This window comes from Chelonia mydas, chromosome 15 (assembly GCF_015237465.2).
Source record: "Chelonia mydas isolate rCheMyd1 chromosome 15, rCheMyd1.pri.v2, whole genome shotgun sequence".
NCBI lineage: Eukaryota > Metazoa > Chordata > Testudines > Cheloniidae > Chelonia > Chelonia mydas.
The window spans coordinates 6,157,947-6,183,708 of NC_057856.1; the positions used below are offsets into that span (position 1 = coordinate 6,157,947).

Below are 25,762 nucleotides of genomic sequence, written 5' to 3' on the forward strand. Positions count from 1 at the left end.
TGGTTTTGGCAAACTGGCTTTGCCGATGAAAAATTCCCAACTGGCTCTCGCCCTGAGCTTGCAAATGGACAATGGGACTGCTCATGTGAGTAGTTAACGCACTTGCAGGATCGGGGCCTCGCCTACTATACCGGGTCATATTTTAATGAAACCTTACAGTAAACAGAACCTGCTCATAAGAGACTCATAGTGAAACTCCTTTGTTAGGAAGTTAGAATAAAAACCCAGGCTTGCTTCATTGCACTGCAAGGAGCAAATTACAGCTCTGCTTTGAGGGAAGCTGTGCAAGGAAAAGTCCTGTCAACACTACCCCTACAGATGAGCCAGGAGGGCTTGCTTACAAGATGCTTGAAAGCTACATAGCCAAGATCAAGCTGCAGTCAATCCCTTAAGAGTCCAGGCTTTATTAGCTCGATCATGGCAGTCCAGTGAGGCCCAGTCTATGCTACGGCTTTTAACTGCATTGCATCCAGGATCCGTTCTTGTTGCGTGACAGAGGAAGGGGGCCTAGGAAGACTCCACCATAGCAAATGGTAGGGCAGTTATATTGGAGTGCCTCGCCTCCAGCCTGATTGAATCCCTGAGGCCGCAGCCCATCCCAGCTTGCCCAAGCATGGTGGGTGGCTGCCTCTACATGTGTATACACCAGTATATGCAGTACATTCCCCATATTAATTACCTGTAGGAGTCCCAGTGATGGCCCAAGGCCCCATTGTGCTAGGCGCTGCACATAGCCACAGATCGATACAGCTTTATGGAGATATACAAGGGGCTGCTAAGCTGTGGAATATGTGTGGTGTTCAGAAGCCACTCCGGGCACAATGTGCTTGAACAAGATCCTCTTTCTTCAGCGATGCAGTTCCCATGCCTCTGCATAACAGAACACGGGATTCGGCAGCACCCTTCTCCCCACATTTCCCAGCTGGGAAACTAAACCACAGTTCTCAAGACCCCAGTATGAAATAGGAAGGAAGATTTGGCGTGTCTCATTGAAATGCACTCAAGAAGCCCTGGGAAGACTGCCTAAAAATGCATCCAACATGAGAGTGTCTCCGTGTAAAGGGCAGGCAGGGGGGATGGGTGGGGTAATGCCAGTTGGCAGCCAAGCACTTCCTTAATCCGCACCTTTGACAGGCCAATAAAGTTACTGAAACTGAAAACTGTAGAGCCCTTCTGTGAGTCAGCCCTGGTTCGCATCCTCATTCCCCCTTGGAGCTGTACACTCCTTTCTCCCTTGGGCCAGTTTCCTGCTCTCCCCAGTCCTTCAGCTTGTGGAATTTTCACTTGGCTTGCTTTGCACTGGTTTAAGGGCTCTCTGCTTCTGGCTCTGCTGTCTCCCTGAACTCTAGAGGGTGGGGCTGTCAATGTGCGGGGACAGCCTGTCTGAACTAGAGAGGGGTTGTGATTAGGTGTTGTTGTCGCCTGGTCATTAATTCATGCCTCTCCCTATCCCTCTCCACCCCTCACACAGTGCCCTAGTTTTCACAGGTCTGGAGCACATTGAAGAAGCCTGGAATTACTCCAGATAAAATGCAGCATAGTCTCCTAGTGCTGCAGCTCCTCACTTCTTCCTGCATCCAGGTCTGGGTTTGGCAGCCCAGTCCGTTCCTTTGCCCACTAAGGGCAGTAAAATGCTAAATGATAAGTCCCCAAACTCTACTGTGACCCCTAACCTGAGCAGTCACTTGCAGCTAGAATTCCAAATGACTTAGGGGTACAACAGTGCATACAATCTGTGGGCACGATTTACTACATGCCTAATTTGCAAGCACAATTACTGTGACCAGACGTGCAAATCAGATCATTTCACAGGATTCTGATCATTTGTGCATCCAATTTGCAAGCTGCTTAGGAACATAGGACTGGAAGGGGCCTCCCTGGGTCATCAAATTCAGTCCCCTGCTAGGGCAGGCAACCACATCATGTGCTCAGGCTTGATAGCTGCCCGTGCAAATAAGACCTGTCACGGCAGACACATTCTGCATCTGTGGTTCCATGCATTCTGTGACAGTGTGTCCGTTAAGCCTTAGGGGGATGAGAAGACCCTGCTTCAGGGAGGATGGTGTGAGCACAAGCTTAGAAAACGGCCAAAACTGGAAGAGAGGAGGTAGTCCCAGAGACTTAGCAGTGGGATGGAACATTGTCACTTTAGAGGCCAGGAATGAGGAGCCCTGTAATGCAGGGTGGGAGCAGGACTCCCCAACCTTCCAGCCAACTGGGCGAGGCTTTCAGAAGGATCGTACCATATATGCCACCTTCCCTCTGAAAAGAGTGCACAGGGATGGAGAAAGGAAGGCTGAGCCAGGAGGCTAAACTGCTGCTGAGCAGGAGAAGGGGTCCATGGAAGGCAGGAGCGTTGGTGATGGGTGTGAACTATGGTGCTGCTATGGTGGACTTCGCGTTTGGGACACTGAGGATTATTTTGAATTACTTTGGGCTACTGACCTGAGAGAGAGCCCTGCGAGAGCCTATACCGCACTCTCAGGGACCCCCGAAGAGACGGGGGGGGGGGGGGGGGGAGAGACCTGCGGAAACACCTCTGGCCACAAGGGGGTGCCTGGCAAATGGCCACTCCGTAATGCCTACGTTTGAAAATCTGGCTCTGGGTGGGCTGTCCTGGCTTCTGACAGATAGACAATGTCACCATCTATTAAACTTTAGCGATAGCTGGATAGCTTGGCTCCAAGCGTGGGGGGTGAGGGGGGTGGATCTGAGTCCACCAGTGCACATCACAGCTTACAGAGACTTTGCCTGTCTGCATGAGGGTTTGTATCAGTGTAGCTACACTGGAGTGGCTATAAATGGGATGCTCTCTGGCTGTTTGTGTGAATCATGGCTAGGGAGACCAGATGTCCTAATTTTAGAGGGATCTTTTTCTTAGATAGGCTCCTATTACCCCCACCCCCGTCCCGATTTTTCACTCTTGCTGTCTGGTCACCCTAACCATGGCCTCTTTGACTATCACACAACTAGCAATCCAAAGGCCTCCTTCCAGCTGAAATCAGGTCAGCAGCACATCCCTGCCACTTTCCACTCTTCCAACTTCCCCAACGTGCCTCCAACTTCAGCACACGTTCTGCTCTTCCAACTGCCCCGGTAACGCTGTGTCTGCAAACCTCAGAGGTGCTGAACTGAGCCTCCGTGACAGTCACATGCAGGATACACACGCACCTGGTGCAGCCACCGGATAGGGGCCTCCACCAATTGGTTAAACCTAGTGCCCCACTCAACCCATCGCGTGCAATTCTTCCCTGAGGATGGTAAGTAGAGCTTATCCAGATCCGTCCAGGACAATTTGGGATGATCCCAATGTTGGCTCTGAAGTTCTTATGAATCAAGACTGACAGAGATGCCCACACTAGGAGGAAGCATTTGCCAGCAGATAGAGCAGGGGACAGGAAGTCAGGACACTGGGTTCCATTCCTACCTCTGGGGAGCAGCAGCAACCCCAAGGGATTGGAACAAAGCTTAAGGGCACGGTGATGACAAGGGGCCATCACTGATTGTGTCTTCAGCCCCTCTATAGAGCAAATGGGTGGAGCTGGGGCAGAGGCACTATTAGCTAGATGTTAATGACTATCATTGATGTCAGGCCTATCGGCCCCAGCTACATTGTGCTAGGTGCTGTACGGACAACAGGACAAAAAGACAGCTCACATGGAAAGTCACGGGTTTCTGGGAGCTCTTTACATCAGGCTCTGAGACTTGATGGTGAGGTGCCTGGCAAGGTCTGCATTGCATCGGCATCCACACAGCAGCCACTAACGCCTTCTCCTGTCATGCACTAGGCTCAGCATAAATTCTGGGATGGTTTGAAAGGTCACAACCCAAGCCCTGGTTGCTGTTCTACTCGGGTTCATGTACTACACTCATCCCCGTGACAGCTGAACCCCGGAGACCATGCTATCAGGATATTACACATTGGGCTGCTTAGGCCATACCAAACAAACTAGAGGGCATGTGACAATGCCTGTAGAGACCTTTGCTTTAGAATGGTCCATAGCAAGTATTGGACCCAGCCATCTATCTCCTGTTCAGGGGCAGAGGCGGGGATGGGGTGTCATGTTCTTTATGAGCTGATTCACCCCAAATGGCACCTTCTTTTTCTTCCACATAACAAGGCAGAAGGTCTTCAGCCAAAGGCACCAATTCAGGGGTCTTCCAGCAAGAGGCACTGCAGTCATCTCTGGCCCTGCCCCTCCTTCCTTGGCAACCAAACCTAAACCATCTTGCATCTCCAGCCTGCCCTGCTCCCACCTCCCCAGTCTGGGAAGAAGATCGTCCATCACAATTGATTCTCCTGCGTTGCCAGCATGAGGCCAAGTCATTGTGCTTGGCTTTGATTTTGTGCTTCCTGCTTCCTCCCCCTCCCAGTGCTCATGGGACAACACTGATCAGATAAGAGACCTCTCAGCCCAGCCAAGGGAGCTGATAATGGGAAAACAGAAGCCTGACTGTTGGCGACATAAGAGCCTTAAGAGCTTAAAGGGTCAATTTCCCACCTTGTTAAACTGCCATCTAAAATCACATGCCTTTAAGGGGAAAAACTGAGCAAAGAATGAACCCAGCCACCCTGGGGCACTGGGTTTGTTGTGTTCAGGAAAGTTACACATGCCTTTGCCGTACAGCTCAAGCCTCCTTGAGAGCTCAGAACTGCAAAAATGTGCCCCGGTGCCCATCAGAGAGAGCTCACAGCAGGATCGCCAACCACTGACGTGATTTCAAAGCAACACCCCTTGCTCCATGCCACGGGCATCACAAGGCAATGTCACGAAAGCTTTCTCCATGCTGTGCAGTTCTCACCCCAGGGAAGAGGCACAGGTTCCGACTCACCCTTTTGTGCAATATTTCCTGTTCCTGGGCAGCTGGACTGAGACTCAGGACACCTGGTTCTATTGCCACTGACACAGGCAATTTGCCCCTCTCTGGGCCTGTCTGTTTCCCCTCCCACCTTCTGTCTGACTTGTCTCTTTAGACTGTAAGCGCTCCAGGGCAGGGACTGTCCGTCGCTGTATGCTAGCACAGTGGGATCTCTATTTTAAATGGGGCCTTTAGGAGCTTCTGGAATAGAAATAATGAATACTAATAAGGCTCATTAAAAATAGGCTAGCAGGCCTGAAGGGGCAGGATATGACCTAGGAGTCTGAGGATAACTGGAGTTGAACTAGAACAGTGATTCTCAATCAGGGGTACGCAGAGGTCTTCCAGGGGGTACATCAACTCATCCCGATATTTGCCTAGTTTTACAACAGGCTACAGAAAAAGCACTAGCACAGTTAGTACAAACTAAAATTTCATATGGACAATGGCTTGTTTATACGGCTCTATTATACTATACATTGAAATGTAAGGACAATACTTATATTTCAATTTTATAATTACTATTTTATACTATTTTGGTGTGCTGTCCCAGCTCTGCTGGTATTCATTTAGTAACTTAAAGCCTTTTTTATTACTTTATATTAACTTTATTTTAAAACTTTGCTATGTGGTAATAAGGAAAGCCCATGTCTCAAATATTAATTAGTGCTTAGGATAGAAGCAAAGTTTGCATTTTTGTTGCTTGGCAACCATATCTTTAAGAAAGTTAGGCGTAATTCCAGCTGTTGCATTTCTGAAGGGTTAAAATAAATGATTTATGGGATTTATTTAAAGTAAAATTTTTCCCTCGTTTTCTCTTTGTTGTTTTGTTCGGTTTTCAATTGTTTTATATTCTGGAGGTTTTTGTAAAAACTATAACTTTAAACTTTTAAAACAAAGAGAGAGAGCAGAAGTGAGGAGAGGTGGGGGAAGGGGATGAAGAGCAACCTAGGAAGGCAGGGAGACCTGAGCCAAGAGAGATTAACTGTATTAAGGTGTGTTAAAATACAGACAGCAGCTGCAAGTTTAGCAAACTGAGAAAGGATGTAAAGGAAAACTTAACCGATACGTAGAAATATTTGAGAAAGAAGGGTCTATTTGTAGCTGTGAACGTGGAGTGTGGTTCCGTGGGACAAAGCAGTTTGGAACTTGCACCCCGGGTTTTTATAGTAATAGTGTGCTGTGACACTTCTGTATTTTTATGACCGATTTTGTAAGCCAGTCGTTTTTAAGTGAGCTGAAATGTGGGGGTCTGCAAGGCAAATCAGACTCCTGAAAGGGGGACAGTCGTCTAGAAAGGCTGAGAGCCACTGGACTAGAAGGTGAGGAGAGCAAGGTCTTAAAGGGCCAGTGTACTTCCAAGGGACCTCCTGAGGCCAGGGAGAGGGGCTGAGCTCCCATGAGCCCTCTTTGGCTTCTCTAACAAAAGCCTGACATTTTTTGTTTTGCTTTCTCAAGTGCCCATACCAATGGCAGCTGCATGGGGAGGGACACAGCTCTCAGACAACCAGGTCTTTAAAACCATTCCACTTGGAAACATACTGGAACCAATGCAGATCCCAGAGCCAACGCATGCTGGCGTGGGCAGTGTTTGTACTGAGTCCATCCAGCAGGGGGCGCTGGAAACCCCATCTCAGGTGCATGTGAGTCAGAGAGCGAAGGTCACAAGTCATCAGCTGTCCTGAAGCACCAAGTGTCTCCCCGGAGTGGATACAGTCTCTGCATGTTTTTTGTTACAGTTGGCAGGGCTGGTTCAAGCAAATCTCGGGCGCTCTTCAAACCACCCAATCGCACAGCAGTGGCAGGAGCCAAGATCAAGCATGGGGTAAAAAACAGCCCTATTGAAGTCAAGGGCAAAACTCCCTCTGTTTTTTTAAATAGAGCCAGGATTTCATCTATTGTGCCACCCTCCCTGCCCAAACTGCTCTGCCAGGGCTGCTTGGAGTACTCGGTACGTATCACCTGGACCCTCACCTGGACCCTCCATGGTATCACCCCATCAGCACAAAGCCGCTTGTACGCCATGCCTTGTAGCACTGGATCTAGGTAATAAAACCACCCGTTCCCTGGTGGGTGAATCTCCCATTACCTGTGGGCCTTCTTGTGGCTGACCTGGCTCTGATCCATGCGGTTGTACTCCATCCCTGCCCAGTCTGGACCTTTCGGACCCACTCTCATTCATCCTTAACCATGCCATCATACCCATTGAGATGCTCCCTCGATTGCAGAGTTGTCTTGCTCAGGGGCTCAGAGATTGGACTGTCTTTAAATGTCACGGAATCTGCTGATCTGCAAAGAAGCCAAGAACCAACCCTGATGACAAGGAACAGCCCACCTGTACGACAGCCTTGCCCCTCGGTCCCTGGCAACTCGACTCTGCCACTGGCTTCTCCCTGCTTGGCCTGCTCTGTTGCCAACCCCAAATGTTCAATTATCACGTGTGGGGTTCACCAACAATCACAAGATTGCCTTTAAAAGCGTGAGATTATGTAAAAATACTAGATTTGCTGTTCTTTCATTTCCCCTCTGCTCTTTGAGCCAATAGGGGGCACCTGGGTCCAGGGGCGAGGTGTCCAATAAGCTGGGGAAGGCTGTGCCTCCCCAAACACCCCTGCATGACCCCACCCATGCTACTCTCTGAAGCCCCCTCCTGCTTGCCCTGCTCCTGGCGCGCTGGGACTGAGGCGGGTGGGGGGCTGGCGACCATGGGGCTGGGGGCTCCGGGCTCCAGTTGTGGAAGGGGGCAGCTGGTGGTTCACCCATCGCCCATGCTGGGGTCACATTTTGAAGCTTTCTCCACAGCCATGAGGGCTAGAAACTTACTTTTGCTTTAAGAACAAAGGCTGAAATCATCACACTTCCACTTGACTCCAGGAGCTGGGGCTTTAAGGAAAACAATAATGATCATGAGACTCGTGACAGAATCATGAGAGTTGGCAACACTGGCACCCAGTTTCCCTGCAGTTGTGCTTGGTGCAGCAGAGAGACAGGGTGAGTGAGGTCATATCTTTTATTGGACCAACCTGGGTTGATGAGGGAGACAAGCTTTGGAGCTACACAGAGCTCTTCTTCAGCTCTGGGAAACTAACTCAGAGTGTCACAGATAGTTTAGCATAAGTAGTTAATACACATTTCGAGGGACCATTCAAGATAAAGTGTCCCATTAACACCCCTGTCATAGGGAGAAAAGGAAGGGTGGGGAGAAGCAGCTGTTGGGGTTATTAGTGGGTTACAGATTGTTCTACTAAGCCATAAATCCAGTGTGTCTATTTGATCCGTGATTTGTAGTGTCTAGCAAAGTTATGAATTTAAGCTCCCAGGCTCGTCTTCTGAAGGTGTTGTGCAGGTTTCCTTTGAGGTTGAGACCGGATAGGTCAGATGTAGAGTGATTGCTTTGTGAAAAAAGTGTTCCCCCACAGGTGATAGGAGAAGATCTTGGAAAAGAGAAGACTGAGAGGGGACATAACAGTTTTCAAGTACATAAAAGGTTGTTACAAGGAGGAGAGAGTTTAACGTCTGAGAATAGGACAAGACGCAATGGGCTTCAATTGCAGCAAGGACGGTTTACGTTGGACATTAGGAAACACTTCCTGTCAGGGTGGTTAAGCACAGGAATAAATTGCCTAGGGACGCTGTGGAATCTCCATCATTGGGGATTTTTAAGAGCAGGTTAGACAAACACCTATCAGGGATGGTCTAGAAGATAATACTTAGTCCTGCCTTGAGTGCAGGGGACTGGACTAGATACCTCTCGAGCTCCCTATGAGTCTACGTGTCTGTCTTTTATCATTTCCCTTTGTGAGTTCATCTGAGAGCATCATGATTGTCTGGTATCACCAACACAGTTGTTATTGGGGCATTTAGGGCACTGGATGAGGTACACCACAGGCTGCGATCTCTTGAAAGATGTGAATGGGGATGTTGATCATCGGAGCAGTAGAAAGATGTCTGCAGGTTTTGCATCTGTTGTTCTGGCAGGGTCTGGTGCCACTTTGAGTTGGGGTGTCCTGGTCTATGGAGAGCTTGCGTCAAATGAGGTACTTCAGGGGTTGTTTGAAGGTCAGAAGACGAGGCTTTCAGGATGGGGTCCCCATGGAGGATGGGGTGCTGGTGTTTGATGACACCTGCACTGGGGCCCATGCACTGGAGGATGATGTCTGTGGGGGTGCAGTTGGAAGTGCAGCATGCAGAGACCTAACACAGCCTAACACAGCCCTGCCCGGCATTCGTTCAGCACATGGGGCTCTCCGGCCCTCATACTCCCTGGCATGTACTTCAGGAGGTGAGGGCCGCTTTACCGCCCACTGCTCGGGCCTACCTCGACCAGGTTCTGCGGGACAGCGCCCGCCGCACACCCTACACCCCAGGCCCTCCGGACTGTCTCATCAGGCCCCTGCCCCGTGGACCCACCTGGCCATCCTGCCCCTTCACCGTGAGCCGGCTGCACAAATTGCAGCTGGCTCGTTTCCGGATCGCACCAAGGAAACAGCTGTGCACACTCGTGCCCCACACCCTTCACGTCCTCACCCTCGCGTCCCACCCTGACACGAAGTGGCGGGACCTCCTGCCACCTCTGGAGGGTGAGAAATCCCAGTGGGCCAGCCTATATTCCACCCTGGTCCCAAAGCCCGCCAGGGATATCAGTTGGTGGCTCCTTCGTGGAGCTGTGAGCGTGGGCCTGTTCTTGGCGCGGTTCACCCCCGTCCCAGACACCTGCCCTTTCTGCAGCGTGAGGGAAACCCTGGCGCACGTGAACCTGGAGTGTGCCAGGTTGCAGCCCCTATTCTGGCTCCTCTTAGATAGCCTATTGCATTTTTGGCTGCACTTTTCCCCTCACCTCCTTATCTACACACTCCCTATCCGTGGCCCCACAAAGTTGTGGGACTTCCTCGTCAACCTGCTCCTAGCACTGGCCAAAGTGGCCATCTACAAGACCAGGGAGAGGAGGTTGGCCGATGGGGTCTCCTGTGTCTGTGGGGCCCGCTCCCGAGCCTCCATCTGCTCACGAATCCGGGGGAAGTTCCTCTGGGCAGCGTCCGCTGCCTCCCTTGATGCCTTGGAGGAGCAGCGGGCGCCGTCCCGGGTTCTCTGCTCGGCGTCCCCCTCCGGTTCCCTTTGTTTAGCCCGTGACCTCACTCCCCTCCCTGCTATACCTTCCGCTGTCCCCCGGCGGTTAATTGAGATCCGGACCTCGCGGCTCCGCCCCTTAGGCTGGGGGAGGGTCCTTTAGCGGGGGGCGGGCGATCCCCGGGGGCCAGCCCTGCCTGGTGTCTGCGCTCCGGGGCCTCTGCCAGCTCCTCCCCCGCTCGCCCCAGGCGCCGCGCTTGAGGGGCCGGGTGGCTTTAAGAGGGGCGCCGCAGCCCCGCCTCCAGCCGCCCGTCCCGGCTCCCGCAGAGCTGCGCGGCGGAGCAGGCCGGCGGCTGCAGCAGGGGCTGGGGCAATGGCAATGAGCGCCCGCCGCCGCCGCCCGCCCCTGGCCCTGCTGCTGCTGCTCCTCCTGGGCCTCCTGCCGCCCGCCCGGCCCCTCTCCGGGCCCGAGACGCGCCGCAGCTCGGTGCTGCTGGACGCCGCCTCGGGCCAGCTGCGGATCGTGCCGGGCTGGGACCCCGCCGCCGTCGCGTGGGCCAACCTCACCGACCGGATCCAAGACACGGGGTAGGGGGGCCCCGCGTGGGGGGGTTGGCCGGCCCCTGGGGCGGGGGGGTGTATGCAAACACTAGGTCCCGATCCTGCGCCGGGCCGGTCCCGATCCTGCGCCGGGCCAGTCCCGATCCGGCGGATCCCGGGGACGCCGGGCGAGCTCAGACCCGGCTGCTTGGAGCGAGCGAGCCTGGGCTGGCGTCTCCATTGCCGACAGGTGGGGGGCTCCCTCGCCGCTCTCGAGACTGGGGTGCGGCAGGGCGCGAGGGTCGGGTCCTGGAGCTGCCCTGCCTGGGTGAGTTTCTGCTCAGGGGCTGTTTTGGCTGATTTCTCTGGCCCTCTTCCATCTCCCCGGCCCCGCCCTGTGCTCACAAAAACATCTGTCAACAAGATCTAACTGTATCTTTTCTCCTCACCCTTTTGCTTCTGCTGTTCAGTGACGCTGGAGTGCCCCTAACCAGGGGCTCATGCCATTTCTGCCACTTCTGCAGCAGCAGGCGTGTTTGGGCCACCTTCCCGCAGTCCAGTAGCTAGGGCCTTTTGTTCCAGTCTCGATGGCCCCACACGCATATGATTTCATTTTCCATTGCGGTTATTGCATTCCACTTGTTGCAAAACCCTTTGCAAATTGCTGGCGGAGGAGAAATCCCCTCTTGCCGTTAAAGGGGAAGTAATGCGGCGTGTGTAGCATCCGTGCAGTTTCACCCTTGAGATCACTTTGTGTATGTCTACCTAGTGTAGAATCACAGAATATCAGGGTTGGAAGGGACCTCAGGAGGTCATCTAGTCCAACCCCCTGCTCAAAGCAGGACCAATCCCCAGCTAAAGCATCCCAGACAGGGCTTTTATCAAGCCTGACCTTAAAAACTTCTAAGGAAGGACATTCCACCACCTCCCTAGGTAACGCATTCCAGTGTTTCACCACCCTCCTAGTGAAAAAGTTTTTCCTAATGTCCAACCTAAATCTCCCCCACTGCAACTTGAGACCAGTACTCCTTGTTCTGTCATCTGCTACCACTGAGAACAGTCTAGAGCCATCCTCTTTGGAATCCCCTTTCAGGTAGTTGAAAGCAGCTATCAAATCCCCCCTCATTCTTCTTTTCCACAGACTAAACAATCCCAGTTCCCTCAGCCTCTCCTCATAAGGATAGTAGCTGGGATGGTGCTTTCCAGCGCAGGTAGATGCGGGCCCTTGCTGCGCCGGAGCGAATGAGCTAGCAATTGCAGTGTGGCTGGAGTGGCGCGGGCGGTGGCTTTGGCTAGCTGTCCAAATACAGTGCCTGGATCCCTTGCGACCCTCGCAGTGCATTCGCGCTCCGCTAGTCCAAGCTGCCGCCTGTTCCACACTGCTACCTTCAGTGCGCTGGCTGGAGCAGAACGAACGCCTCTGTCTACCTGCAGTGGGAAGGACCCTGCCAGCTGCAGTGTGGGTAAGGCCTTGCGGGCACTCTCCATCCACATGCATGCTTAGATGGGGATGTGCACATCCCTCTGCGTTGCTTGTGAAAGGGACACTGTCGAGTGGCTCTTCCTCCTTGTGTTTTAGACATTATTACTCCCCTTGCCCTAGCACCAAGAGGCTCCACTTAGGATTGAGCCTGTCTTAAAGCTTTATGCTGCTGCCCAACACCTGGAGCCCCACTGTGCCAGGTGCTGTACAAGCACATGTTAAGCAACAGCCCCTGCCCTGAAGAGCTTATGATCTAGAACAGTGCTTCTCAACCAGGGGTATGTGTACTCCTGGGGGTACGCAGAGGTCTTCCAGGGGGCACATCAACTCATGTAGAGATTTGCCTGGTTTTACAACAGGCTACATAAAAAGCACTAGTGAAGTCAGTACAAACTAAAATTTAATACGGACAATGACTTGTTTATACTGCTCTATGTACTATATCCAAATGTAAGTACAATATTTATAGTCCAACTGGTTTATTTTATACTATGGTAAATATGAGACAGTCAGCAATTTCTCAGTAATAGTGTGCTGCGACACTTCTGTATTTTTATGTCCAGTTTTGTAGGGAAGTAGTTTTTTAGTGAGGTGAAACGTGGGGGTCTGCAAGACCAATCAGACTCCTGAAAGGGGTACAGTCGTCTGGAAAGGTTGAGAGCCACTGGTCCGGAATAGAGTCTGAAAGGGGATGGGGTAAAGATATATAACTATTGTCATGATGATTATTTTGAAACTGAAGCTGCTTCAGCTTTTCTCCTCAATTTGAAATAACTGAGTACAGGAAAGAAGCAGCCACCTTTTTGGTACGATCATTGCTCTCAAAACTCTGGTTCTGCTTATGCTAGTATCAGACCCCTGTTGCTGCGTAGTGCCTCTTATTCAGGGAACCTCTAAAAATAAGTCTAAGGTGCCACAAGTACTCCTGTTCTAACACATTTATTTGAGCATAAGCTTTCTGAGCTACAGCTCACTTCATCGGATGCATTCAGCTGTAGCTCACGAAAGCTTATGCTCAAATAAATGTGTTAGTCTCTAAGGTGCCACAAGTACTCCTGTTCTTTTTGCGGATACAGACTAACACAGCTGCTACTAGGGAACCTCTATCATTCCAGCGCCTGGCAGGTTTTGAGTGAGCATCGCTAATTAGCCACGGGTGTTTGTCTGAAGTGCATTATGGGACATCAACTAGCTGAGCAGAGTCACAGTGCGGGTCTAGCAAAGCAGCAGGCTGCAGACGATAAATGCCCCTTCAGTGCAATTAGCACGGTTACGGAGGCAAGAGGCTACTTCTCATCTTCTGGGTTAGGCTGGACATGTTGGGCAGTCCCCTCTCCCAGGTCAAAAGCTGGCCCAGAGAGCAATAAATACCTGCATTTCACTAGCCCACCCCAAGCCTGTCATTGGTGGCATTTTCCTTCACCCCGTGTAGTAGAAATAGTTGTGATGCTTCACCATGCCCAGGTAAAGAGCAATCCCGCTGTGCCTTGGCTGAGCTGGCTTATTTCAGATTTAAGCAAAGCAATAAACACAGTCTCTTTAAATGAGAGAACAGTCCCTGTTGCTAATCCCAGGTATTCAGAAGTCATGTTAAACCGTCCAAAAAAAAATCACGAGTGGCATAAAAATCATGAGATTTAAAAAATAATAATAATAAAAAATAACTTTAGGATTCTTTTTATTTGTCTTCTGGTGTGGTAGCCCTGAGGCTGTCACATTTTCAAGCTTTTCTCTGCAACTGTGAGGCCTGGAAACTTACCTTTTAAAATAAATAAATAAAATAAAGCGGAGACTCTCATGGTCACGTGACTCCAGGAGCTTGGGCTTCACGAAGAGCACCCAGCGTTGTTGGAGTTGGCAGTACTGCATTTGTTGCTCCCTCTGGAACTGTCTGCAGCATGCAATGACCGCCGTCTCCCAGCAGCAGCCACTCTGCTGTGTTTAGATGTAATGGTGATGTACCTAGGTCAGTTGGAAGAAGGAAGTTTGGATGCTGGTTCTGGCGGAGGTGTGGCATTCAGGTCTGATTTGCTGTGTGACCTTGGTCAAGCCTCTTCTGTGTACCTAATACTGGAGGGGTTAAGGTGCGCCTAGCACTCGGAAATACTTAGCATCAGTAAGGCCTGGATGAGTATTGTGCTATCGAGTCACCAATAATGGGATCCTGCTGATTACCAAGTGGGATCCCATTTAGGGTTGACTCTAGCACCAGTAGGGGGAAGCTCACAGTGCCAGTACCCCTGCCGTACCTGTCCTAGGGCCCTCCGTCTCCAGGGCAATCCAGCTGGCACCAATGCTGTTTCTTTTATAAATCACTCTCCATTGGGCGGGGGCCCGTTAGCCAGCCGCAGTGGAGCAGTGCATTATCTCGGTGTGAATATCTGTCTGCCTGAGCCAATTGGAGTTGCTGACGCCCTCCTGCACTGACCTTCAGTATTGCTTACTGATCTCAGCAGGGCTGACTCTGGGGCGTGAGCTCCTGGCCCTGTTCTGTAGGCCGGGCTGAGAGGCAGGAGGCTCCAAAGTGATCGAATGAGCTTTGGGGGGGAGGAGGTGCTGTCCGCTCTCCAAAGTGACCCAGTAGCTCTGTGGGTACTGAACGTCCCAGGTGCTGCTGCCTGGTGGGTTTCATTTGCTGTTGGAGGCTGATCCACCCGTGACCTATCCGGGGACTGGAGAACTGTGCTGCAAAGGGGTGCCTATCAGACAGACAGATGGCCCTGAGCCAGCTGCCAAAGGCCCTGCCCCCTTGTATCTCCGCTGGCCCCTGTGGCGGGACCCCCAGAATATACAACCTCTGCCCACTGCTCATCCTGGGGGGAGGCGGAAATTAGCAAAGGTTTGTGTCCCTTCCAACCCTGATATTCGAGATTCTAAGTGCAGAGTATTGTGTGTAGCAGACCCTGCAGTGCTGGATGCCATGGAAACGCCAGTCCTATTTAAGGGACAATGGTTGTGCAGATCCTTTAAGGGAGAGCAGAAGCTTGTCTGGTCCCCCATCCTCTTCCTTTTCCCCTTGATGTCCCCCTTATGGAGGAAGACCCTGGTAAGCACCTCCCCTGGCTCCAGGGTGTCTTTAGCCCCAGCTGTGTGGTGGCAGAGGGATTCTTGGGAGCAGCTCCAGACGGCAAACAACAGAGAGGCCCAGGGAGTAGCTTGCTTTGTCTGACTGGAGCCTTTATCTGAAGGACACTTCAGATAAAGTAAGGTACAAACACAGCCCGCAGGGAGCCCGGGTGGAGGGAGTGCATTGCCATGGGCCGCATGGGGACTTTCCATTGTGTGTGATCTTTCCCGTGTTCGTTCGGTGTCCTCTTTGCTTGGTGCAGGTGGTCCTTCCTGGAGTTGGCCACCAGCGAGAAGTACAATGACAGCCTGCAGGCCTATGCTGCGGGACTGGCCGAAGCCGCTGTGTCTGAGCAGGTAAATGCTGGTGCATGGCAGGGGACAGTCAGACCTGCGGAGCCTGGAGCTCTGCTAGGGTTGGTCTGCAGAGCCCCCTTGTGTCCTAGTCCTAGGCTCCCCCCACCCTGCTATGCCACTGCACCTCAATCTAGACTCAGGCTCAGTTTAGTCCATTCCTGGGCCTCTCCGATCAGAGATGGCCAGTGGTGCTGCACGTTAATGGCTCACTTGTGCCCGGTGGAGGCGAGGCTGAGATTCTCAAGCTCATTTCACTTATGAGCTAAGCTTGGCCTAGACTGAAGCCTGTGGAAACGCCGGGTGACTGGGATTGCCTGTCTGCGCTCCCACCCCGTTCGGCTTGTCCCTAGCTCTCCAGCCATCCAATCGGAGATGCCTTAGCGAGGAAAGCCTGACTTTACCCAGAGGTGATGGAGAACCAGCCCCTCACTCAAGGACATGAAGTGGATAGAAAGGGGTGAGCAGGCTGGGTCTTCAGATTGGCCTGTCCCATTGTTACACTGTGCCCCCTTCTTCCTCCAGCTCATCTACATGCACTGGATGAACACCATGGTGGGCTATTGCGGCCCCTTTAAATACCAGACTGTCTACTGCGAGAAGCTGAAGAGCTACATAGAGACCAACCTGGCCTGGATGGAGGAGCAAATGGAGAAAGGAGATCTGGAGTACTGGTACCAGGTGGGTGTGTGCTGCTAGGGGGCAGTGCCTTGCATATATAGGGTGTGCTGGTTAAGTTAACCCAGGAGTCCTGGCCAAATTCCAGCTGGGGTGAGTAGATCCGTCTTTTGTAACTCTTTCATCTTTGGAGCGTCAGTTGGAGAAGTTCCTCCTCACTTCCCCTCCTACAGGACCTTGTCTGGGCAGCATGGTCTGGGTAGCTCTGTATGTGCATGAGGATGGATTTGGGGTCAAGCCATAGAGAGCCTGATCCGTCACTGAGTTCTCACTCACTTGGTCCAGGTTTTGGAGTGGTAGCTGTGTTAGTGTGTATGAGCAAAAACAACTAGGAGTCCTTGTGGTACCTTAGAGACTAACAAATTTATTTGAGCATAAGCTTTCGTGGGCTAAAACCCACTTCATCAGATGCATGGAGTGAAAAATACAGTAAGCAGTATATACACATAGCACATGAAAAGATGGGGGTTGCCTTACCAAGTGGGGGGGTCAGTGCTAATGAGGCCAATTCAATTAAGGTGGAAGTGGCCTATTCTCAACAGTTGACAATAAGGGGTGAATATCAAGAGAGGGAAGATTACTTTTGTAGTGCTAACAAGGCCAGTGCAGTCAAGGTGCACAGTCGGCCATTTCCAACAGTTGATAAGTCACACCATGTGGGGTGAGATCTCAGACCCTGGCCTGCTCGCCGGTCCCTGTGCATGGGGGCCTCACCATGTGCCTGTCCCTCCCCCGACAGGTGCGTCTGGCTCTGCTGCAGCTCAAGGGCCTGGAGGATGGTTATAACGGGCGAGTGGCTTTCCCGACTGGACGGTTCTCAGTCGCCCCGTTTGGCTTCCTGTAAGTCCCTTTGGGCATGAGGGCGGGAGCTGGGTGATTGGACTTAACCCTGGCAGTCCTGGCTGATGTCAGGAGCAAAGGGGAACTGGAGAGATGGGGTGGAGTGAATGGGGCAGCTCCAGCACAGTGGGGCTGGGGGAAGCAGATGGCTGTTGGCCTGGTACGTGCTCAGCAGCTGCAGTTCACTGGTGGCTGTAGGGAGGAGCTGGGGCTGCATCCCATAGGCATGGAGCAAAGGGACGCTGTAGGTTTTAGGGACCCATTATTACCCGCATTTTACGGAGGGAAACTGAGGCACAGAAAGGTGCTGTAATTTGGTCATATAGTGAGTCGGCAACAGCACTGGCAGTAGAACCAGGAGCTCTGACTCCGTGCTTCTGCTCTGAGCTCTAGATAGCTTCCCCACCACATGATCTTTAAAATACAGCGTCCTGGTTGGATATGGTGACTTGTTGCTGTACCCCCTGTCTCTGCAGAACCCTCAGCCCCCATCTGCTTAGCTTGCTGACCCCACCAGCATGCCCTGGCTCTTGTTGGCCCTGCAGAGCCAAGGTTGCTGAAGAAGCGTGAGGCCAGATTTGCTTCTGCCTCACATATTGCGTGCTGGGTTCTGAAAGCAGGCCCCCTCCTGGTCAACCTGTCTCCGTGCCTCAGTTTCCCCATCTGTAAACCAGGGAGAGGAGTTGCCTCCTCCCAAGGTGCTGAGAACTGCTTGTTAATGTTTGCATGATGCCTTGGTGACTTCTTTAGGCCGACTCCCCAGCATGGAGAGGACCTCCCGTTTTAATTAAAATATAATGCAGTCCAGCAGCTCTTGTCCAGTATCTCTGCCTGGACCCTCTTAGCCCTTCCTACCCACAGTGCATTTATACCCACACAGCAGGGCAGATTGCTCCCAAATACATATATGCTCCAGCCTTGGTCTCTAGCAGTGTACTGTTTCATTAGCCCCTGAGGCTGAGGCAAGGCCTGAGTCACTGAAGCCAAAGGTTGGAAGTTCTGCCCCCCATGCCCTGTGTCTGCAGTTGCCTCAGGCTGCAGTTTTATGACCGTCATTAGGCTTGCAGCTTATTCATGGTCAGATAAGGGAGTCCTGGCTGCAGGGAGAACCTGTGGGGACAAAGAAGGGATCATTACGGCCATCACATGCAAATGGCCAGGATCAGGAGGGTAGAGTTTCCTGCTTCCTCCAGCCTGGGGAGTGGGCATAGCTGGGGTAACCAATAGCAGGATTCCAGCCAAGGTGAGGGTAGGTGGCCCGAGGCTCTGCTCTGCTTTGGCAAATCCAGGGGCCTCTGTCTAAGCTGCCTGGGATTGTTATGAGCCCATGTGTGTCTGTTTTCCCCCCTCCAGCTTGTTCCAGCTGGGTGGAGACCTGGAGGACCTGGAATCAGCCTTGAACAGAACGGAAAGGAAGCACACGCTGGGCTCAGGGTCTTGCTCCGCGCTCATCAAACTGCTGCCGGGGAACCAGGAGCTCTTGGTCTCCCATGACACCTGGAACACTTACCAGTCCATGCTGCGCATCATCAAGAAATACATGCTGCCCTTCCGGACCTCAGCCCACAGTGCGTAATGCAGGCGGGGCCTGGGAGATAGCTGTGTGGGCTGTTGCCAGGATCGGTGCTCCTTAGCCCAGGGCAGGAGGAGGGAGGCAGGACGAGGGGGTGATAAGACAGCAGCAGTAAGCATGTATGTGCCTCCCAGGAAGCGGGATTGGCTGTCCCATGGGAAGGGCAAGAGGGGTAGCCACCAGACTGGAGCTTCCAGAGCCCACTAAGATGGTGTGTAAGCTTCCCTGCTCCTTATGCAAAGAGAGAGGGGTCCTGCTCCCCCTGCCGCTGGATCTTGCTGCCACTCCTGGGGTGGAGTTTGCTGTGGGAAGCTGGCAGGGCCCATCTCTGGAGGTGATGGGGTGTGGCGGCTGCACCCCTGATGGCTCCCTGCCATTTGCTTCTCCAGGTGACAACATGATCTCGGGGCACATCCAGACGTTCTCGTCCTATCCCGGCACCATCTTCTCGGGAGACGACTTCTACATCTTGAGCAGTGGCTTGGTGAGCAGCTGCTGCCTGGATCCTCCTCCCCTGCCTGCCTCCCTCCCCCATGGTCTAGCTGTCCCTGGGTTCTGCCGGCCAGGGGTTGAGTCTCCTATCCCATTGCTGCTTTGGGATTCAAGGGGGTTGTATGCAGCAGGGCCCTGGGTCATTGTCTACACCAGGAATCCTATCATCTCAATGCAGAACCCAAATCTTCCTCTGCCTATGTACTGCCCTAATACTGCACTCTTCATGTGGGCAATGGGGCAGGTTGCCCCTCCAGTTCTGCCTATGTCACTCTCCTGCCCCATTGCCAGGAGCCCAGGTCTGGCCTCTGTTAGGTCACACACACCCTTACCTGGATTCGCTTATGACTCTGTACCCTGCAGGTGACTTTGGAAACCACCATTGGGAACAGCAATGCTGCCTTGTGGAAGTACATCCATCCGGAAGGGAGTGTCCTGGAGTGGCTGAGAAATATAGTGGCAAACCGGCTAGCCAGGAGCGGGGCCGAGTGGGCTGCCATCTTCCAGCAGTTCAACAGTGGCACGTAAGTCAACTAGCAGTCATCCAGACCGTCCTTTGTGTCCCCCTCTCCCTTCCCTTTGGCAGCGATGCGATGGGTGAGTTCAGTCAAGCAGGAAGATCTAACCTGTCTCTGATGTCCAGTTATTGCACAAGGCACTCTGTGGTGATGGCACAATATCATGGGACATCACGTGACCTTGTGACATGCTTTGGCCATGTGGTGTCGCATGTTAGTTAATGTGTTGTGTTTTTGTCACATTGCATGATGTCAGTGGCACTGAGACCAAGCAGCAAAGTTTAGGGAGTCTCTCCTCTTATGCAGACAGAAGGGGCTTCTGGTTTTGAAGGAGGAGGACCTGAGTTCCATCTCTGTTGTTGCTTTGAAACTCAGGCTCTGTGAGGTGGTCCAGGGACAGTCGGGAGGTCCTAGGTCACCATGGATTTGTAACAATAACTGCGTCCATTGCTCCTGCCACAGGGAAGTTTGCTTGGCTCTCAGAGCCACCTGCAGGCATTGCTTATGGAACAACAACTTCTGATGTCTCTGCAGTTTGTTCTGAAACCAGCCCCAAATGATGTCCGGACCTGACATGGCGAGGGGATGAGAAGTGGGGGCGAATGAGTGGAAATTCCAGAGCAGGAGGGAATCTTTGTTTGAAACCTTGACCTGTGTTCAGTTTTGTTCCTCACTTTGGTGTCAGTTTGTCCACTGCAGTCACGTGAGAGTTGCCTACACTGTAGCCGTACAGAGATCCTTCAAACCGGAGCATAACAATGGCCATTCTGGGTCAGACCAATGGTCCATCTAGCCCAGTATCCTGTCCCTGACTGTGGCCAGTCCCAGGTGCTTCAGAGGGAATGAACAGAACAGGACAATTGAGTGATCGACTGTCATCCAGTCCCAGTTTCTGGCAGTCTGAGGTTTAGGGACACCCAGAGCAAGGGGATGCGCCCTTCACCGTCTTGGCTAACAGCCATTGATGGGTCTATCCTCCATGAACTTATTTGATTCTTTTTTGAACCCAGTTGTACTTTGAGCCTTCACAACACACCCTGGCAACGAGTTCCACAGGTTGACTCTGTACATTTATTAACAGTAAGGAAATCACACACCAAAGAGTGTAGTTACCTTGAGTAGCCACATCGTGGCAGCGTAAGTACACCAGGACTATTACTTGACATTTACTATCATGGTGCTAGGGCACTGAACTCCAGACGTTTCCCCTCTCGTCTCTTGCCCAGGTACAACAACCAGTGGATGATTGTAGATTATAACACCTTCCTGCCAGGCAAAGCTGGCCTCCAGCAGGGGGTGCTCACGGTGCTGGAGCAGATCCCGTAAGTGCCTTCAGAAGGGAACATCCAGCTGTAATGTTATCAAGCTGTGAACTCGCTCCTTCTCCCAGCCCTCCTCATGGGCTCTGGAGAGCGATAAGATGATGCCGGGTTTGTTACAGCTCCACCCGCTGATATGGAGTCTGTTGCCCCTGCTCTGGGTTTAGCTGTGACACTTGTGTTTACAGCACAGCCTTGACTGGCTGAGACCTCCCCTGTTGCTCTGAGACGAGGTCATATTCCTTGTCTTTAATGCTGAGGCTGTCGCCTGGATAGAGGGGTGGTGGGGTTTGATGGAGGTCTGGCTGCCCCTGGCCAGGCTCTCCTGCAGGGTTGTGGTTCAGTCGTTCTAGGCACTGAGTGGGTGGGTGAAATTCTGTGGCCTGCGTTGTGCAGGAGGTCAGACTAGATGATCATAATGGTCCCTTCTGACCTTAGTATCTAGGAATCAAACGCGGAAGCCCTGCTGAGCCAGAGGACCTTGGGGGAGCCAGCTGGCTGCCTGTGCTTGGGGCAGCTGCTCATTGGATCTGGCCCCCTGATTGTCTGGCTTTTTGGTTATCCAAGATGGAGGCCGCACTCCTGCTTTCCCAGCATGCAATCTGCTTCCCGTTTGTGTTCCGGTCTCTCATGCCCTCTCTCTCTCTCTCAGGGGGCTGGTGGTCGTGGCTGACAAAACAGAGGAGCTGTACCAGAAGGGGTACTGGGCCAGTTACAATGTGCCGTAAGGAGGTTCTCCTCTCTCTCCATTCCAGCCCCTTGGCTTCGGGCATCTTACTCTGGGGGGGGTGGGGTCAGCTGGGGTGAACAGGCACCCAACCCCTGGTGCCGTCTCGCCCACTGTGGGGTGCTCTTCCAACTGCAGTGAGGGCCTGATCCAAACCCCGCTGGGCTTATGAGGAGCGTTCTCCTCTGCCCGCCAGCCAGCTGGGGCTGGGATGTGATGTGCTCTCAGGGAGCTGTGCTGCCTGGTTCCAGAAGGGGCAGCACTCAGCTGTTAAGAGGGACTCCGCCTTTAATTGCTGGCTGGCGGTTGGCATGGGATGGGCTTGGCAGCTGGGTGAGAACCAGGTGGAAATTCCCCTTTAGAAAGGGCCTTGCCCTGATAGGCTGTTCTAATAACATCTCGCTGAGTGCGTCTCAGAGCACTTTACCGCCTGTGATTTCTCCTCACGACCCCCCTGAGGCAGGGTAGGGCTGTTATCCCCCTTCTATAGGTAGGAAACCGAGGCACAGAGAGGCTAAGTGACTTGCCTCCAGTCACACTGGAGGTCTGGGACAGAGCAGGGAGCTGAACCTCCAAGTCCGAGGCGAGTGCTCCTAACCACCACGCCATCCATTACCTTCCCCCATCCCTTTGGCACCTGGCCCGGCCTCTCTGGGGTGGGATTCCTTGAGGCACATGTACAAAGGCAGGAGGGGTCTCTGCTCAATCTGTGTGTTACTCCCTCCCCCACATCCCCAGGTACTTTGAGCAGATCTTCAATGCCAGTGGCCAGCTGGAGCTGGTGAAGAAATACGGCGACTGGTTCACCTACGACAAAAGCCCCCGGGCCCAGATCTTCAGGCGCAATCAGACGCTCGTCCAAGACATGGACTCCATGATCCAGCTCATGAGGTGAGGGCTTCTCTGTGGGGAGAGGGAGTTTGGTGACGTCTAGTGCCGGGAGGGTTGTATCACTCGTAGGAAGAGCGGACCTCAAGACACAAGTGCTCCATGCCCTCCGGCACCTTGGCCTGGGAAAAGGTGTGCGAGGGAGACCGGCACAGACAGGGGGAGTCAAGCTGTGTTTTTGCGTGGGGGCAGAGAGTGTTAAGGGCTCTGTTATTGTAGGGTTGCCCCTTATCCTGATGTTGACAAGGCAGCGTTCCAAGCACGCACAGCTAACTATGGGTCCTGGAGCATCCTTGGAGCTGATGCGCTGTCACTGCATCTCGACAACGTGTGGTGTCACAGCAGTGATTGTGTCATGGCATGATGAGGCACTATGGCTATTGTCTGGAAGGAGCCAGCCCGTCCTCTTTGTCAGGCTGGGGGACAGCTGGGGCAGGTGCAGTTACACAGAGAGGTGGGCTCAAAAAGCCAGATCAGGAGCACCCTTCAGCGTGGAGATGTTCAGATCCTGAGGGTTTCCTGAGGACTGTCTCTAGTTACCAGGCTAAACTCTCAGCGCTTCCCTCCGCTGGGGCTGATTGCCAGATCACCCCTGACCACAGTCTCCGCTTCCCTCTGCCCCCTAATCCAGCAAGGTCTAACCTCGGCACGAGCGAGGGCTGAGGTTAGATCCCACCTCCATAGCTCCAGGAGCCTGATCCAACGCTCACTGAAGGTAATGAAACTCTGTCCTGACAACACTGGCTTTTTGGTCAGGCTCTGAGGGCAGCTGCTACAGTGACGAGCCTGGTGTAAGAGCCTAGACAGAGCAGAATAGCTCCCCTCCATCCCTGGTTCAAACCCAGCCTAGGGTCTTCCCCCTCCCTTCCAGTGCAGAGCTGCCCCAGTGGCTCATCCAGGCGTACACTGGGTGGGGCCCAGCTCCTCACCCCGTGGGGCTGCTTCCGTTGAATGTGTTCATGCTGCTTCTCAGGTTCAACGACTTCCTGAAGGACCCACTGTCCCGGTGCCAGGGCTGCGACCCCCCCCAGAACGCCGAAAACGCCATCGCCGCCAGGTCGGATCTGAACCCCGCCAACGGGACCTACCCCTTCGCTGCACTGCGCCAGCGGTCGCACGGAGGCACGGATATGAAGGTGAGGGCCGCGGGGGGGGTGATGGGCGAATCTGATGGGTGAGCGCATGCTCCTGCAGGGGGGAAGCCTACTGCAGCTTTGGCTAACAGATCCAGAAGAGCTGCTCTGACGGTGGATCCAGAGGTTGTCGGTTCAATCCCTGCTGCTGACAACTTAGGTCTGGGGGCGTGGCATTATAATCTATATATGTGTGTGCACTCCAGCTCCGTGGACTCAGCCCAGCTCAACTGTTTCTCCCTGTCTTGTCCCCCGGAGGCCATCTGGCAGGACCTGTGCCAGAGGTGCTCCCGCTGACACTGCGGAAATCATCAGACACTGGGTTTTCTCTCCCTAGATCACATCCTATGCGATGGCCAAGGGCTACAGCCTGATTGCCGCCTGCGGGCCCACCTGGGACGATGTCCCCCCTTTTCAGTGGAGCACCTCTCCCTACAGCAACCTGCTTCACATGGGGCACCCCGACCTCTGGAAGTTCCCCCCCATCAAGATCTGGTGGGACTGAAGTGGAGACTGGATCCCCTGGCACATGTGGTCGAATGAGTTGGAGCAGGGGTGCTGATGGTGTCTCATCTCCCTCTGTCTCCGTATAGTCTGGACTCTGGTCTATCCCCTGTGGGCTGCTTCATCCCCAGCAGCAGTTCCCCTGAGAAATAAGGGAAGAATGTATCTCTTTTCACAGGGAACAGAGGGGATACCTGGGATGGGGGCAAAATGACAGAGGGGGCAGCATGATGATTTTGAGTACAGTGCAGCTACTACTAGCCCTGTCGTAAGTGGCTGGAGCTTGGTGAAGCCGATGGCCATTGCACCTGCTTCTGCCAGGCCTTGGTTTGGCCCCGTGGACGTAGCTTGTCATTTTGCTGCATTATCTTAGCTTGCAAACTGGCTTCTGGCCCTCTGAACAAACTGTGATGCTCCCCAGAAGCTAGGGGATCCCCAGCCTCTTCTCCTGCCCCCCAGCTCCCCTCCCTTTCCTGCCCCACTGGTTGTTCAGTTACTGTTACTCCCGCCTCCGAAGACCAGAGCTGCCACCAGGTCCCACCGCAAGGAGGAGCTGCCTGCTGGGAGGGTGAAGCTGGGCCCCCCCGGGCTGCCAACTCCTGTGCTGGCACCGAGCAGCAGGCAGTGACCCACGGGAAGGAGCACTATCGTTCTCTGTAGTGGAGTCGGAGCTATCACCTCTGAAGGTAACACACAGAGGCAGGTTTGCCTCTCCATCCCCAACCCTCAATGCTGGACCTTGGGGGGTGCGTTGTCCCAGCTGGTGTCTGGCAGCCCCAGGAAGATCCCTGGCAAAGTGCCCACTCCTTCGCTGCATCTCTCTGCACTGCACTCCAGTGCCTGGGGGTGACGGCCCGTGCTGCCTTTGAACCTTCCACTGCTGCGTGATGCACCTGTGGCTCAGGTGGTGCCCTTGCCCCTTGCTTTGCTGCCTCTAGCCCAAAGGAAAAGCCCCGCAGGCTGCACGCAGGGTGCAGCCTCAGTCTGAAACCTGTCTGCTTTTGTGCCTGTTGTACCTGCTGCCTCCTGAGGCCTGGACCCACAGAGTGCCACGGGCATGTGGCTTGTGCACGTGAGGAAGTTTTTGCCTGTTAAAGGGAAATGGAGCAGGGTTAGTCAGGAGGCCACCAGGGCAGACCTCACTCCCCTTGAAAAGCAACAACAAGGAAGGCTTAAAGCCAGGCTCAGATGCTGCAGATGCCCCTGGCTCCCTGGGCAGAGGTGTTCTTGCCCCCTTGGCTTAGCTGCCAGCTGGCCTCAAGTGGAGCTGCAGCACAGAGCTTGTTCTGTGGCCCCAGTGCAAACTCAGGAGTTCTGGGCTCATGTGCAAATGAGATTAAAAGAGCTGTTTGGCTTGGTTTTAGTAATAAAACTCACTGAGTTGTTTCTTGCCTGGATCTCGCCCTGAGAGGTGGCGGGTTGGGGTTTCAGCTGTCGTGAAGACTCCTAGATTGGTAAGGCCCAAAGGGACCGCTCTGACCATCCAGCCTGACCTTGTATTGCACGGGCTGGAGAACTTCACCCAGGATTCCTGCTCCAGGCCCTTAACGTCTGGCTGAGCTCGTGTATGGGGCGCAGAAGATCTCCCGTGAGGTCGCTTTTCCAGCTAGCAGCAAGGGCTCCTTGCTTCTGTCTGCTACACCTTCCTCACACCATCACAACCCCACCAGCCCCCTCTGGCGTGAGCATGAGGATGCCCCTGAATCTGCATCACTCAGCC

The 25,762-nt window shown here is 53.4% G+C and overlaps 1 protein-coding gene across 1 annotated transcript; it reads left to right on the forward strand.

Annotated features, from left to right (window-relative positions):
- The first annotated feature begins 9,915 nt into the window (after positions 1–9,915).
- PLBD2 (phospholipase B domain containing 2) lies at positions 9,916–25,428 on the forward strand. The gene is made up of 12 exons (XM_037878470.2): positions 9,916–10,515; positions 15,280–15,373; positions 15,896–16,051; positions 16,788–16,888; positions 18,242–18,456; positions 18,851–18,945; positions 19,317–19,477; positions 20,698–20,793; positions 21,443–21,514; positions 22,256–22,408; positions 23,379–23,541; positions 23,876–25,428. The coding sequence occupies exons 1-12, from the start codon at positions 10,301–10,303 to the stop codon at positions 24,041–24,043; spliced, it is 1,689 nt and encodes a 562-aa protein (XP_037734398.1). The 5' UTR covers positions 9,916–10,300; the 3' UTR covers positions 24,044–25,428.
- Positions 25,429–25,762: the final 334 nt, after the last annotated feature.